This window comes from Hyperoodon ampullatus (assembly GCF_949752795.1).
Source record: "Hyperoodon ampullatus genome assembly, chromosome: 16".
Lineage (NCBI taxonomy): Eukaryota > Metazoa > Chordata > Mammalia > Artiodactyla > Ziphiidae > Hyperoodon > Hyperoodon ampullatus.
This window is the reverse complement of record NC_136929.1, coordinates 55,307,225-55,323,333: the sequence shown is the minus strand read 5'-3', so window position 1 is coordinate 55,323,333 and position 16,109 is coordinate 55,307,225. Positions and strand designations below refer to the sequence as shown.

Below are 16,109 nucleotides of genomic sequence, written 5' to 3'. Positions count from 1 at the left end.
TTAAAGGATTCTTCTGCCTGAAAAATGGAGTCTAGTTGGGGGAGAGGAGGAAGCATGGAAACAGGGAGACCAGTTGGAAGCTGGACTATGCTACAAAGACTGGTCAGAAGTGAGCTGGGATTTTATATATTTTGGAGGCCCAACCATCAAGATTTGTTGGTAAATAGGTTGTGGGGGTTAAGGTAAGGGGAAGAATCAAGAACGACTACTAGGTTTTTAAGTGTCCAGGTGGGAAGTGGTACAGTTTATTGAAATCAGGAAAGCTGGAAGAGGAACATGTTGGGTGTGCAAATTAAAAGTTCTTTCCTGAACCTGTGTAGTTGAGACATCTATTACATGTCCAAATAGAACTGTCGAGTGGACATTTTAAATATTAGAGCTGGAGATAAAGATTGAAGTTCATCAGCACGATGTATTTTTCAGTGTACTTCCCTCTCTTGTCTCTGACAAGAAAAGGATAGGCTGGGTCTGCCTTTTTAGTGAAGTGCTTCCCTGCCAAAATTATAGATTCATTTAAAGAGGATGACCATACTAGATAGAAGAAAAAGGATAAAGGCCTACAGTTGTATTGGTGGGAGGATCTACAGAATTTGATGAATAGTTAACTATAAAGAGAAGAGAGGGGCTTCCCTGGTGGTGCAGTGGTTGAGAGTCCGCCTGCCGATGCAGGGGAGAAGGGTTAGTGCCCCAGTCCGGGAAGATCCCACATGCGGCAGAGCGGCTGGGCCCGTGAGCCATGGCCGCTGAGCCTGAGCGTCCGGAGCCTGTGCTCCTCAACGGGAGAGGCCACAACAGTGAGAGGCCCACGTACCACAAAAAAAAAAAAAAAAAAAAAGAAGGGAGGAATTAAATATGGCTCCCAAAGGAATACCATTAACTAAGTTTGGGAACATAGGGGAGTGGTAATTTGCATTTTTAGTCCCAAATCTTCGTCCTTGTGTATATCCACACCCTTTGCCATTTATCATTATAACGCCCTCCCATAACGGGTGGACATACTTTCTACCCCTCCACTGAGAGTTGATCATGTGACCAGCTGGGATGTCATTCAAACAGAAGTTTGAAAAAGTTCCATAATTGGGCTTCCATTCTTCTGCATCTGCTATCATCATGAGAAGGACATGCCTGGCCTGGCCCACTGGAGGATAAGATACATGTGAAGCAAAGCCAAGACACCCCGGTTGACCCAGTTGAAGCCAACCTAAATCATCTTACAGCCAGCCAACCTCCAGACATTTGAGGAAATCCAACCAAAGTCAACAGAACCACCTAGCCACGCCCAGTTGCTTCTCATCACATGAGCAATAAACACTAGTTATATGTCACCGAGGTTTTGTGGTTCTGACAATAAGTGACTGATACAAGGGAGAGCAGGATGGGATCGGGGAGGGGAGGATTAGTCTGATTTTTGGACACGATGAATTTGAGATGGCCAGTGGCAGCTGGGTATAGGACTTAACAGCCACTTATATTCTGTGAATCATTAGCATATATGTATCTCAAGATCTAAGTATGGATAAGATTACCCAAGGAGTATATACAGAATGAGAGGAGGAAATTATGATGACTGCACCCTGAGGAAAACCTGTATTTGAAGGAACCATCGAGATTGAAAAGCAATGCTCAGAGATATCTGAGGAGAAGCAGAGAAGAGCGCTGGTAGGTTTTAAAAAGGAGGTGCTGGTTAGAAATGCCAAATGCCTCAGAGAGGCAAAGCTAAATATACCTTTAAACTCATCTTACAAGTGAAGACAGTGAGGTTTGAATAGGGTAATTAAGTTTGCTATGTATGATCACCCCAACTAGTAAATAGTAGTAAGGACACTAGAACCTAGATCTTTTGTGTTTTCAATTCAGGGTTTTATCATTTTTATCATATAGTTTTTCTTTAGCCCACAAATATATTATTAAAATGATTGTAAAGTATCTTTTACATATAAAATGTTAAGACAAAGGATAAAATTTTAATATTTAGAATTAGATGAACATTAAAAATAAGAAATATATAACCCTGGGCTCCCTCTGATTATAAAATAATTTTGTTACTTTATTATGTCTTCTGTTATGCATCAATTTTTCTATATCTGATAAATATATATTTTTTGTTAAGTGATTTTTCTACACACACTATGGATCAAAACAATGACTTTTCTTTCATGTTGAATATCATGAACTAATAATAATAATGTTGAAATATCTTACAGAATGAACTTCATGAGCTTAAAACACAAATAGCATCTGTCTCTGCAGAAACTAAAGAAACAGAAAGGCAAATTTATCAGCAAGATGCTGCCATACAGAATACCAAACTTCAGTGTGGAAACCTGGAAAATCAAATCAAATCCATACATACAGAAAATGTGAAGCTTAAATTTGACATAGAGGCAGCACAAGAAGATTTTGAGGAACAAATGATAAGATATAATGAATACTATGCAAAAATAAAAGCACATAAAGATAGTTTGAGAGAGGTAGAGAGCAAATGGTCATTCATGACTGAACTCAATGAGAAACGAGACCTTGTTAAAAAACTAAAGACAATGAAAGAGGAACTTATGCAGGATCTCCAGAATCCAGAAGGAAACCTGATGAAACAAGTACAGGTTTGAAATATCACTTATTAAAATGTTTTCTACTATTGCTTTTATTGCAAGTACACTTACTAAGTGATAAACTTATCATTAACTTAATAAAATACCCATGGGTGCTCTAACTCGATTCACAAATTTGAAAACTTCTATAAGTGCATGAGTTATGTAACAACTATGCCATATGTGCAAATGCATAAAGGAAACATCCCCAAATCCCTTATGGATTAATAAAAATATATAGCAAACAAAATCACAGTGAACAATTAATCCATTTGTTACAGAAGGTATGACTAACAAAGATGTTGAAACTCTAGCTTCCAGGCTAATGGATCCAGACCAATTAAAATCAATTTAGTGTGCTTAATGCTGTCACACAAACAATATGAATTAATAATTGTACCATAAGCATCTTTTTCTTAATATTCTTTGAAGACATTGGGAGATAAAAACTTAAAATAACTATTATTTCTTGACAAAGAATTAAAAAATATCCTTTATATCGTAGCTGGGCAATTGCCCCTGTGACTACCACTTTCCTTTATTTCTTATTTTCATTTGGTTTTTACTTCTATATTTTCATATCTAAGGTTTGCTTGTTTGAATAACCATTCTTTGTTCCTCGTACCTATAGAAGTAATATTCTAATCCTGTTTATCAAAATTAAATGTGATGGCTAGTTTTCTTAAATTACAGAAACACTGAAAATCTTGGATTTATATTGACCATTCATTGTTTGATGTGTATATTTTAAATTCTATAAAAATACAGGAAGACATTGCAAACCTAAAGGATAAAATTATAACTGTAAAAGAATCCATCATTGAAAAAACTTGTTTTCTTGAGGAAGAAAAAAAGACACATGAAAAATTAAGAAAAGAAATAGAGGTAAGTCTTAATTATCTGGATTTCAATGTTTTATGGGACCATTTTTTAAACTTTTACTATAGTCATAATTTCCATAGTTTACTCTCAATTCCCAAAACAACTAGAGAACAAAAAAGAACTACAAAAAGCAGTTGATAAGTCTAAACCATTAATAGATAAGTATAGAGACTCCTTCATTCAAAAATATTCAAATATATTAATACATTCAAAGAAAGCAAGTACTCACTCTTATTTAAATCTGGTCTAGAATTCTTCCAGGTCGCATTCCACCAATTTTGTACCCAATTAATGGCTAGAAAGCAGAGGCTAATACTGTATGTGGCTTTTTCAGATTGGCTTCTTTCACCTAGCAATATGCATTTAAAATCCTTCCATGTGTTTTCATGTCTTGATAGTGAGCTGAGTGATAATTCCATTCTCTAGATGTACCACTGTTTATCCATTCACCTGCTAGAGGACATCTTTCTTGCTTCCAGGTTTAGGCCATTATGAATAAAGTTGCTATAAACATAAAAAAAAAAAGGAAGTAGAAGCTATCCAGTCAAAAATATGACCACTCCTAGACAGAAATTAAAGACTCTTCAAAGTAAAGTAAAGACAATGGAAGTATTGGTATTCTAAACCCCTCTGACTTCCTATTTGTAATTTTCAACTGTCCAATTAAAAACAACAAACTGATACGTAAAATTAAAAGTGAAACTAAATTTGAGGTGCCACTGGCAGACCTCTATAGTCATTATTGTTTAGATGAGGGCAGAACAAAAATGGAAAAGTGTACGTTGTTAAGGGCAAAAAAATAATTTTCACCCTTAAAAATTACTTTGGAAAATAAAAAGATGTATATTTTCAACTTGTTTGTGTCTAATTTGACACAATAAAAAAAAAAACCTGAGGAATTTGAAGACAAAAACCCTCACCTTTACAAAACATTCTCTTCAAGAAACACCATGGGGCTTCCCTGGTGGCGCAGTGGTTGCGAGTCCACCTGCCGATGCAGGGGACACGGGTTCGTGCCCCGGTCTGGGAAGATCCCACATGCCGCGGAGCGGCTGGGCCCGTGAGCCATGGCCGTTGAGCCTGCGCGTCCGGAGCCTGTGCTCCGCAACGGGAGAGGCCACAACAGTGAGAGGCCCACATACCGCAAAAAAAAAAAAAAAAGAAACACCATGATTTTATCTTATATTTTACTAGCAATCTAAATAAATGGGTATTTTTTTTACCCTTCTAGATATCAAGATTTATTATAAAACTATAATAGTAAGAGTATATAAGTGGCATAGAAATAGAAAAAATGATTAATGAAACAGAAAAAAAGAATCCAGAAATAATCCATCATAAATGGTACAAACAAAAATAAGTTAGCCATATGAAAAAATAAAGACAATTTTGAAATAAAATTAGATTCCTACCTCTTAATACATACATGCACATGCTTCCACGAGGATTCAAGACAATATAGGAGACAAACTTAACCATTTGTGTTACAGAAGTATTTATTTTAAAAGACACACAGACATATATGCAAACTGCATGATTAAATGTTACTTTTGACTATACCATAAATTTCTAGATTATTGAGATGCAGCATAACAATAAAGAAGACAAGACTCATTTTGAGAGAGGGTATTTGTAACATATATAAGTGACTAAGAGATAAGAAAATTTCAAACAAGCCATAGAACATTGGTAAAATGGTATGAAAAGTCTTACCTTTCAAAACATGAATATCAAAAAAAACCCCCAATGGAAATGATGAACAACCTCGCTAACAATAAGGGGTTGATAATTCAAACCACAATAAGGCACCATATTTAGCCTGTCAGTTATCAATATTACAATTTGTAAGATGTGGACCATCTGAATTCTAAAATACTATTGGTATGAGTATAAATTGGTAAAAGCATATTGGAGAGAAATTTGAGATTCTTAGTAATTTTTATTAAGGTATAATTGTCGTAAGAGTGGGTACACTATAAGGGTTTAGCTTGATTAATTTTGACAATTTATACATACACCTGGGTTACCAAGACCTAGATCAAGATATAAAACTTTTTCATAGTGCCTGGAAAGTTTTCTTGTCCATTTTCCTCAGGCTACTACTATGCTGATTTTGAAAACAGCTTTATTGAGATATAATTCACATACCATACAATTCACCCATTTAAACTTCATAATTCAATGGGTTTTAGTATGAATACAGATCATTTGTAACCATTACCATAGTCAATTTTAGAAATTTTCATCACCTCAAAAGAAACCCCATACCCTTTAGCTGTGCCCTCTCCATTTGTCTATTGTATTTACCCATATTTTTACTCCACCATATTCTTTCCTCCTTCCTGATGTTCTAAGATTTCCTCTTTTATCATTTCCTTTCTCTTTAGAAAATTTCTAAATTCATTCTTTTAGGAGAAGGCAGCTGGTGGCAGTCTCTGGGTTTTTTCTTTTTTTTCATCTGAGAATGTCTTCATTTCCCTTTCATCTCTGAAAGATATTTTGGTGGATATAGAATTCTGGGTTGACAGTTCTTTTCAGTTGAAAAATGCTGTGCCACTTCTTTCTGGTCTCTATGATTTCTAACAGATAATCCACTGTCATTTGAATTGTCTTTCTCTCTACAGATAAGGAATTTGTTTCTTGCTGCTTTCAAGCTTTCCTGTCATTAGTTTTCAGAAGTTTTACTGTTATATGTTTTGGAACTAATTTCTTTGGATTTATACTATCTGGAAAATTCTCAGCTTCTTGTTTCTGTAGGCTTATGTCTTTTGCCAAATTTGAGAAATTTTCAGCTCTGATTTATTTGAATACTTTTGCAGGTCTGCCCTCGTTTCTCCTATCCTTCCAGGACTCTGATGACACAAATCATAGGTCTTTTTTTGATATAGCCCTACAGGCCCCTGAGGCTCTCTTTGTTTCTTTTTTTCAGTCTTTTGTCTCTCAGTTTTTCAGATTGAGTAATCCTTAGAGTTCTATCTTCCATTCACTGATTCTTTCCTTTATCCCCTCCATTCTGCTATTGAACCATCCCATGAAATTTTTTATTTCAGTTACTGTGTTTTTTCCATTTGGTTCTTTGTATCCTTTTTTCCTTTGCTGAGACTTTTTATAATTTTCATTTGTTTCAGGCAATTCATAATTACTCATTGAAGCATTTTTATGATGATCAGCTTTAAAATGCTTGTCAGATAATGCTAACTTCTGCATTTTCTTGGTGTTGGCACATGTTGATTGTTATTTCTTACTCAGTTTGAGGTCTTCCTGGTTCTTGCTTTGATGAGAGATTTTCCATTGAGATCTGGACATGTTGGGTATTATGTTTTAAGACTCTGGGTCATTGTTGCTTCCAGGTAGTACTGGAAGTTCAGAGTCTCCATGGACACTCGTGGAGGGAAGAAGGGCTTCTTGTTACTGCTAGTCAAAAGTGGGAGTTCTGGCTGCCCACTAGGCTTCTGTTGATAAGCCCGTGGCTGGGAAGGGCAGGAGCACCTCTTTACTGCTCCCGTGTAGATGTGGCCTTGCTACTGCTGAGTGGTGGTAAAAGCCCTGACTCTCCACTAGGCCTCCTCTGACATTCTCCCAGTGAGGAGGGGGAAGAATGCCTTGTTACCACTAGATGGGAGTAGAAGTCCAGCCTCCCCAGATGGGCTCCACGCACACCAGAGGATGTGGTTTGTTACTTTCCAGAGGGAATGAAAAGTCCTGGCTCCCCACTCAGCCTTCTCTGACACCGCCCCAGCAGGAGGACCAGGGCACCTTGTTATAGCCCAGCAATGGTGAAAGTGTAGGCTTTGCTAGTGTGGGCGGTGGTGGGGCCATAGTTTTTTCTGTGGTGTTTGACTTGAGTAGTTACTACCTAAAAGTTTTCAGTCTTGCAGAGTCTGCCTTTTTCCTGGTCCTTTGGCTAGATAACAGGCTTTTCTTGGAGTTTTTTGTTTTGTTTTGTTTTGTTTTTGTCTGCACCTATTAGCATTTCCAGCTTGCTGTCTTCCCCATATCCAGTCTAGGATATATGATGCAAAATGAAAACCCAGGGAACTCATTACCAAGTCGTTCCTAGGATCCTAAGGTCTCCAGCCAGTCTGCCTTCTTCTCTCCACCTTTCAGAAGCTTCTTATGCTAATATTATATACAGTGTCCAGGGATTTTAGTTGTACTTAGCATGAGTAATAGGTATATGAAATGCATCTACTTTATTGTGACAGAAGCAGAAGTGTACATAGGTATTTTTAGTGGTAAAGGGTGATGTAAATGTCTACTAATGATAGATTTAGATGGAATGTCACTGAGCTTGAGACTTCAGTTTTTAATGTTTTCATCAGTATATTTCTTATCGTGAAATTTAATAAACTCTTTTTTAAGCTTTCATAATAGGGTTACTAAAGATCCTTTTAGGCTTTTTAATTTTAGTTTTATTAACTCTAATGCATTAACAATGTAGTCCTCAATTCTATCACAATGTTATGGTTGAAAAAATGAAAATCTAAGAAATTAGAGATTATCTGTAATAAACTATAACACTGAAGGACAAATACCACAGCCACAGCATTGTTTGGGAACACTGCGTTTTTTCCCCAACAATTTCATTTATTGCTTGATGAGAATTTATCATTGACACAGGTAACTTCATTCTCAAAACAACTAGTTTTTTAAGAGTATAAATTTAAATACCAGAAGATCTTTATTACTTATTTCTTTTTTGAGTTTTTTTTTTTTTTCTATTCCTTCTGGATGTTTTTAGCCATGGTCTTGGTACAGTTCATGGTCATCTTTTGCCTGGATTATAGCATTCTTTTGTTCTAATGTTTAATTCTTTCAATATTTTGTGCTTTGCATGTTTAATCTTGATATTAATGTTGCTTTTTACATTTTTGATTAAGAAAAACTGAAAATGGTTTTTGAATTTTACATGGTTTTTTTTTTAGTCAAATGAATGTTTTTGGTAATTTTAGGCCATGTCTGAATGAAAGAAGTATTTCCAAATAATTACCCCAAAATGCCTTTTTTCCCTGTCTATTGTCTGTCCTTATATATATTTTAGAAGAAAGGAACTAAAGAGAGGAAAATAAAGATAAGTTATGAGTCACTGACGAAGAAAAGTGGGGAAGCAAAATACAAGGCATACAAACAGAAAGCTTCAAATACAAAGCATTAAGCAACAATCATTTTTAAAAACATGTTATTTGTCAAATCCAGGAGTTTTCAGGGAAGGGAAACTAGAGCAGTTAAGAAGTTTTTAGCAAATGATGAGTGCTGCGAGTAACATTTTGTGATAAACAGGTATTGTGTAAAGCATTTTAAGATTTATTAACGGTTACTCTTGCCTAAATTTTGTTCAATTTGAGCTCCAAATTTAAAGGACAGGGAACAATTTAGAGTGCTTTTGGAGCTACTAGGGATCAGGAACAAAATACGTTTCACTTGTTACAATGCAACATGCAGGTTACACAATTAACTAATCCATTCATTTACTGAGGTCAGCCACAGAAATGATTACACAACTAGAAAGCCGGTCCTACACGAAAAACCCAAAGAAGCAAAGGTTAAAAGGTAACCTAAAGGCAGGGTAAGAATGATTCAGATAGCTAGATAACATGGTAACAAATTATTCTGTCTTACAAAAAGTACAAGAAGAAATGTTCAGTATTATTAAATCGATTGCTGTTTATTGAGTGCCTGGTATTTTTCAAGCACTTTGTGTAGGCTATCCCATTTAAATTCTCACAGTAGCATATTTTACAGAATTTCAGAAAATTTAAATAACTTGTACAAGGTTATATAGCTAGTGATAAGGAACAGAATAGAATATGAGTCCACGTCTTTTGGACTGTACTCCCAATCTTTTTAAAAAAATGGTTTTCACTTCTGTGGAAATATATTCTCCTTGGAAAAGATTAAAATTTTAGAGGGAAGGCTAAAGTTCCTTTGACCACTGCCTCCCATTACATTGCTCTCTTATCACACTCACCTCTTCCTAATGGCAACCGCTGTTTGGTGTGTGCACTTGGGTAAGCATGAGTATGTATGTATATATGTATATATACACATGTGCATGTACACACACACATGAACACACATCTATGCATAGGGGAAGATTACATAAAGTACCATACATATAATTTTGCAACTACTTTACTTACTCAATAACCTATATCATAGTTTTTTTTCATATTAATACCTATGGGCCTACATTATTCTTTTTAACTGCTGCAAAATATCTCACAGTATGACTATACCTTAATTTATATAAACATGCCACAACTGATAGACATTAAGTTATTTCCAGTGTTTCACTATTAAAAGTAGTGTTGTAGTGAACATAGTACACACACCCTTTGATCAAGAAGTAGAATTACTGGGTCATAAGATAAGTTCCATGATCTTACTAATATTTAATATGTTCTCTTAATAATTATCACCACAAATAATAATAATAATAACTTATGTTTGAAATCATTTTATACTGTTTTAGGGATTCCTACCCCTCATCATGAGGTTGATTGAGTAAATATTAAATTTGGCCTTATTTGGAGCCCCAAACTTCTGTGTTATCTCCCTTCAAATCCTTGGCTTTAACTTGAACTGCAGTTGCATTGGGGGCAGGGGTAAAATTTCAAGGATCACAGTGGGGAAAAACAGCTACAATGTTGAAGAACTGACCTGAGATTTTAGCATCTGCCCACTGCTACTACTGCCACACTTTAGGAGTAAAGACCATACTCAGAACTAAGAACTAACACAAAACTAGACTAAAGACAAGGCCTAGATCTAAGAACAAAACTGAAATGGACACTCTAGCAAAACTATAAAATAAAGTCTCACAAGTTCAAGATGATCCACCAATAACTTAACTGTTAGAACAAAATTCAAAACTTTTCAGAAGAAAATAACATAATCCAGAGTTTATAATATATGTACACTGTTCAGTTAATAAAAAGCATTCTTACATATGTAAACAAATAGAGAAGTATTCCCAATAATTAAGAGAATAATTAATCAAGAAAAACAGTTGAATAATTAATCAAGTCACAGTTGACTCAGCAGTTGTTCGGCAAGGACAGAAAATTATGATTAAATATGTTAAATATTCTACAGCAGTGGTCCCCAAACTTTTTGGCACCAGGGACCAGTTTCGCGGCAGACAATTTTTCCACGGACAGGGATTGGGGGAGTAGAGCAATGGTTCAGGCGGTAGCGCGAGTGATGGGGAGAGATGGGCAGCTGCAGATGAAGCTTTGCTCACTCGCCTACCGCTCACCTCCTGCTGTGCGGCCTGGTTCCTAACAGGCCGCAGACCTGTCCACGGTCCCGGGGTTGGGGACCCCTGTTCTACACGAAAGATGGATACACAGTAATGGGTAAAGAGAAAGAATATTAATCCTACAAAAGAACCAAATGGAAATCTTAGAACTGAAGAAAAAGTTGAAAAACTTCATTGGGTGTAAGTAATTAATAGCAGGTTAGACACAACAGAAGCAAGATCTTGCTTAAACTTGAAGACAGATCAGTAGAAGTCATCAAAGCAAGCATACAGAGAAAAAGAAAAACAACTGAAGAAAATGCAAAGAGCCTCAGTGACTTGTGAGACCCTGTTAAGCAATGTGACATATGGGTAATTCGAGTTCCAGGAGGTGAGGAGAGAGAGAGAAAAGGGAACAGAAATATTAAGAAATACTGGCCAACAATTTTCCAAACTTGACTAAAAAAATAACTCATAGATTCAAGAAATTAACCAAACCCAAAGCAGGATAAATACAGAGAAAACTGAATCTAAGGAAATTATAGTCAAGCTACTGAAAACCAAATACAAAGAAAAAAATCTTAAAAGCAGCCAGAAAAAAAGTCACATTAAATATACAAGAACAGTGATGGTTGTTGATTTTTTAAATAGACTGTATTGTTTTAGAGCAGTTTTAGGTTCACAGCAAAATTGAGCAGAAGGTACAGTGTTCCCTCATACTCCCTTTCCGCTGGCAGCCTCCCAAGCTATCAACAGCTCCCACCAGGGTGATACTTTTGTTACAACTGATAAACCTATGTTGACACATCATTATCACTCAGAGTTCATAGTTTACATTAGGGTTTACTCATGGTATTGCACCTTCTATGAATTTTGACAGATGTATAATGACATGTATCCACCATTATAATATCATACAGAAGAGTTTCAGGGGGGTGGTGGTGGTGGGATGAATTGGGAGATTGGGATTGACATATATACACTAATATGTATAAAATAACTAATTAAAAAAAAAAAGAAGAGTTTCACTGTCCTAAAAATCCTCTGTGCTCTATGTATTCATCCCTCCCTCCCCCAACCTCTGTCAGCCACAGATCTTTTTACTGTCTCCATGGTTTTACATTTTTCCAGAATATCATATACTTAGAATCATACAGTTTGTGGCCTTTTCAGATTGGCTTCTTCCACTTAGTAATATGCATTTAAGGTTCCTTGTGACATTTCATGGCTTGATAGCTCATTTTTTGTTTTATTTATTTATCTTTTTAGTACTAAATAATATTCTGTTGTCTGGATGTACAACAGTTTATTCTTTCACCTACTGAGGGACATCTTGATTGCTTCCAAGTTTTGGCAATTATGAATAAAGCTGCTATAAACATCTGTATTTTTGTGTGGATATCAATTTTCAACTCCTTTGGGTAAATGCCAAAGGGTGTGATTGCTGGATCATGTGGTAGAGTATGTTTAGTTTTGTAAGAAACCACCAAACTGTCTTCCAAAGTGGCTGTACCATTTTACATTCCCACCAGCAATGAATGAGAGAGTTCCTCTTGCTCCACATCCTCAGCAGCATTTGGTGTCGTCAGTGTTGCAGATTTTGGTCATTCTAATAGGTGTGTAGTGGTATCTCGTTGTTTTAATTCTCATTTCCCTGATGACATTTCATGTGGAGCATGTTTTCATATGCTTATTTGCCATTTGTATATCTTCTCTGGTGTGATGTCTATTCAGGTTTCTGGCCTATTTTTTAATCTGGTTATTTGTTTTCTTATTGTTGCATTTTAAAAGTTTGTTGTATATTTTGAATAACAGTTCTTTATCAGATGTGTCTTTTGCAAATATTTTCTCCCAGTCTGTGGCTTGTCTTATTTTCTTGACAGTGTCTTTTACAGAGCAGAAGGTTTAATTTTTATGAGGTCCAGCTTATCAATCATTTCTTTCATGGATTGTGCCTTCAGTGTTGTATGTAAAAAGACATCACCAAACCCAGGGTCATCTAGGCTTTCTCCTGTGTTATCTTCTAGGAGTTCTATAGTTTTGCATTCTATATTTAGGTCTGTGATCCACTCTGGTGTAGACAGAAAAGAAAGAAATAAAAAAGGCAAAAGAGACTAATAGAACACAAATATTGAAATGGTAGACTTAAACCCAAACATATCAGTGGTTACATCAAATGTAAATGGACTAAACATTCCAATTAAAAGGTAAAAATGATCAGATTGGATTGAAAAAACAATTTGCAAACATAACTTTTTCACAAGAGATGCACTTTGAATATAAAGACACAGACAGGTTGAAAGATAGAAAAAGATAAACTATGAAGACATCAGTCTTAAGAAAGCTGGTCATGTCTGTATTAATATCAAGTAGATTTTAAAATATGGACTACCGTCAAAGTTGAAGAGGGCCAGTCAATTCACCAGAAACAAATAATAATACTAAATATGTATTTACCTAATCACAAAGCTTCAAAATACATAAGCAAAAACTGACAAAATAAAAAAGAAAAAGACACAAATCTATAATCATATTGGAGAGCTTAACAACTTTTTTGAATAGTTGATAGAACAATATGCAAAATCAGTAAGCAAGCATATAGAAAATTTGAACAACTTATCTACCAACTAAACTTAATTACCATATATAAAATACTGCACCTAATAACTGTTGATTATACTTTATTTTCAAATGCACATGGAACATTCACCAAGATAGACAATACACTGGATGATAAATTTCAAAGAATTTGATATTCTTTGATAACAGCAGAATTTAATTAGAAATCAGTAACAATAAGAAAGCTAGAAAATACATAAACATTTTGAAATTGAGCATCACAATGATAAATAATCCATGAGTCAAAGAAGAAATCACAAAAAAAGAAGAAATCATGAGAATTATTAGAAAATATTTGAAATTGAATGATAATGAAAACACAGCATATAAAAAATCATAGGGTATAGCTAGAACAGTATTTAGAGGAAAATTTACAGCTTTTAATGTGCATATTAGAAGAGAAAAAAGGTTTAAAAGCAATTATCTAAGCTTCCATCTTAAGAGACTAGAAAATAAGAATAAATTCAGCAAATAGGAAGAAATGACATAATAAATAGTAGAAATCAGTGAAATAGAAAATGGAAAATCAGAGAAAATCAGCAAAGCCAAAAGTTGAAAAGACTAATAAAATTGATAAACCATAACAATACTGATCAAAAAAATGAGGATTGTGGGGACACTACTTTAGGTCCTGTAGACTTAAAAGGATGATAAAGCCCTATTATAAACAACAATAAATTTAACAACTTAGATGAAATGGGCAAATTCCTTGAAAAGTGCACATACCATCAGTAACACAGGAAGAAATTACTTTTATGTTTAGACCTATGATCCATTTAAAATTAGGCTATATAAATGGTGTGAAGTAGGAATCAATGAAATTGAACTCATAATTAACACCCTCCCCACAAGGAAAGCTTCAGACTGACATGGCTTCACTGTAAATTCTATCACACATTTAAGGAAGAAATAATACCCAGCCTATACAAATTTTTTCAGAAAATGGAGGGTGGAACTCTTCCCAGCTTATTTTAGGAGGCCAGCATAACCCTGACACAAAGAATGAACAGGAACATTACCAGAAAAGTAATTACAGACCAATGTTCCTCATGAACGTAGATGCAAAATATTTTCAAATTGACATCCGCTGGTATGTATAAAAAGGTTAGTAACTCATGACCAAGCAAAGTTTATCTCAGGAATGCAGAGTTGGTTTAACTTCAAAACATAAACAATGTAAAGAAGTGAAGGAGCTAGTCCTGTAGATCTGAGGAATAGCTTTCCAGGCAAAGGAAAAAAAAAGTGCAAAAATCTTAAGATGAGAACGTACTTGGACTCAGATTCTAGAAGTGAAGTGTGTCTAGAGTGAAGGGAATGAAGAGGCCACTCTTTTTGCCACTGTGTTTTCTGAGCACCACCCCTGCTTCATTATTATTCTTACTTCTGCCTTGAGTGTAACAATAACTAAATAAGAATAGTAACCCCTCCATTTCTTAGAGACAAAAAAAGCTGTATTCTCTCCAGAACCACTACATCCTTAGCTGTGTAATGGTATTCAAGTTTGAATATCAACACATACCAAAGGCAGAATTACACCAATAGAGGCTGAACAATTGGCTGGCCTTCAAGAAGGTTCTCAATGTGACCTTCACCTTTACGAAGTCACTTCTTGGCCAAAACCTTTTAGCCTCGTGGGCTTAGAAAATTAACCTTTTAAGTATCCCAGGGTTGGGTAGACATGGAGAAGTGCGAGTAGAGTTCACAAGAACCTGATGTATAAAACTCAAATGCCAGTTTATTAATTTACAATAATAAAACTCTCAAGGAAATCAGAAAACCTATCAGTCATCAGTGCTTCTTCTCCCTGTAAGGAAACTACACTGGAAGCCAAATTATCATAAAGCTGGTTACTGAGCATGGAAATCAAGTCAGTCATTTGAGTTGGAGTGTTCTTGACCTCTGGCTCTGGACACTCAAGGAGCCAATCTCCATAACAGCGTTATTCTTATCAGATAGTCACTGGATGAGAACTACCAACACATGCCTCCTTCACTTGCCTATTTTTGTGCTACGTTCTTCACATAATCCCTTCTGATGATATATTCTTTCTTTAGTTTATATTAATACCTCCTGTGATATCTAGCTGAGGCTGGTGATCTAGAGTCCCACTAAGGGGACTTTGCATGTCTCTACTCTGATCCATGGTGTATTAGTTTCACAGCTTCACTGCTGAAGAATAATTTTAGAAGCAGGCTAATATGATTTATGGAGTAACCAAAATTTTGTTCTAGTTATTTGATTTCTATTAGTATATTCTATGAACATGTATATAAGCATATTCAGTGACTATATTCTCCTTATGAATGTATGCTATTGGATATATCAGTGGATATATTTATTACATATTAATAAATATATGCAGTGATATGTATTACATATATACATATAAGTTGATATATATCCCTTTGAATATACTTGATATATTAAAAATCTTCTTTTGAATATAGTTTCATTAATATGATGTTTCTGTTTACTGATTTATTTATAATTCTTTTAAAGTCACTTTCTGTTTTGCCAGTATATCAGAAGGCCTAGTTCACCAATTTGAATGAACTATCTGACTTTGAAGAATTAACAAAACTGAAAACTTAAAAGGATGTTTAAAGTTTATAGCAATTTATGTGAAGTGTTAGTTGACAAGTTTTCACTTTGTTTTTATACCAGTATTTTGGAATGCTTACAGTGTTTCTGTTCTAGTTCCCCTGATGCTCTGCAGAACTGTGTTTCCATATAATTGGTTTCTTTTGTAAACCTGTATGTTTTATTTTATGCATTTA

General features: G+C 35.1%; 1 protein-coding gene across 3 annotated transcripts in view; it reads left to right on the top strand.

Annotated features, from left to right (window-relative positions):
• CCDC122 (coiled-coil domain containing 122) overlaps positions 1–16,109 on the top strand; it is a gene marked incomplete at its 3' end in the record, with an annotated part of 49,725 nt that overhangs the window by 18,503 nt on the left and 15,113 nt on the right. For all 3 annotated transcript variants that reach the window (XM_079722103.1, XM_079722101.1, XM_079722102.1), the window contains 2 exons: positions 2,205–2,603; positions 3,360–3,476. In XM_079722103.1, coding sequence (XP_079578229.1) covers positions 2,205–2,603; positions 3,360–3,476 — 516 coding nt within the window. The remainder of the gene's footprint in view (positions 1–2,204; positions 2,604–3,359; positions 3,477–16,109) is intronic.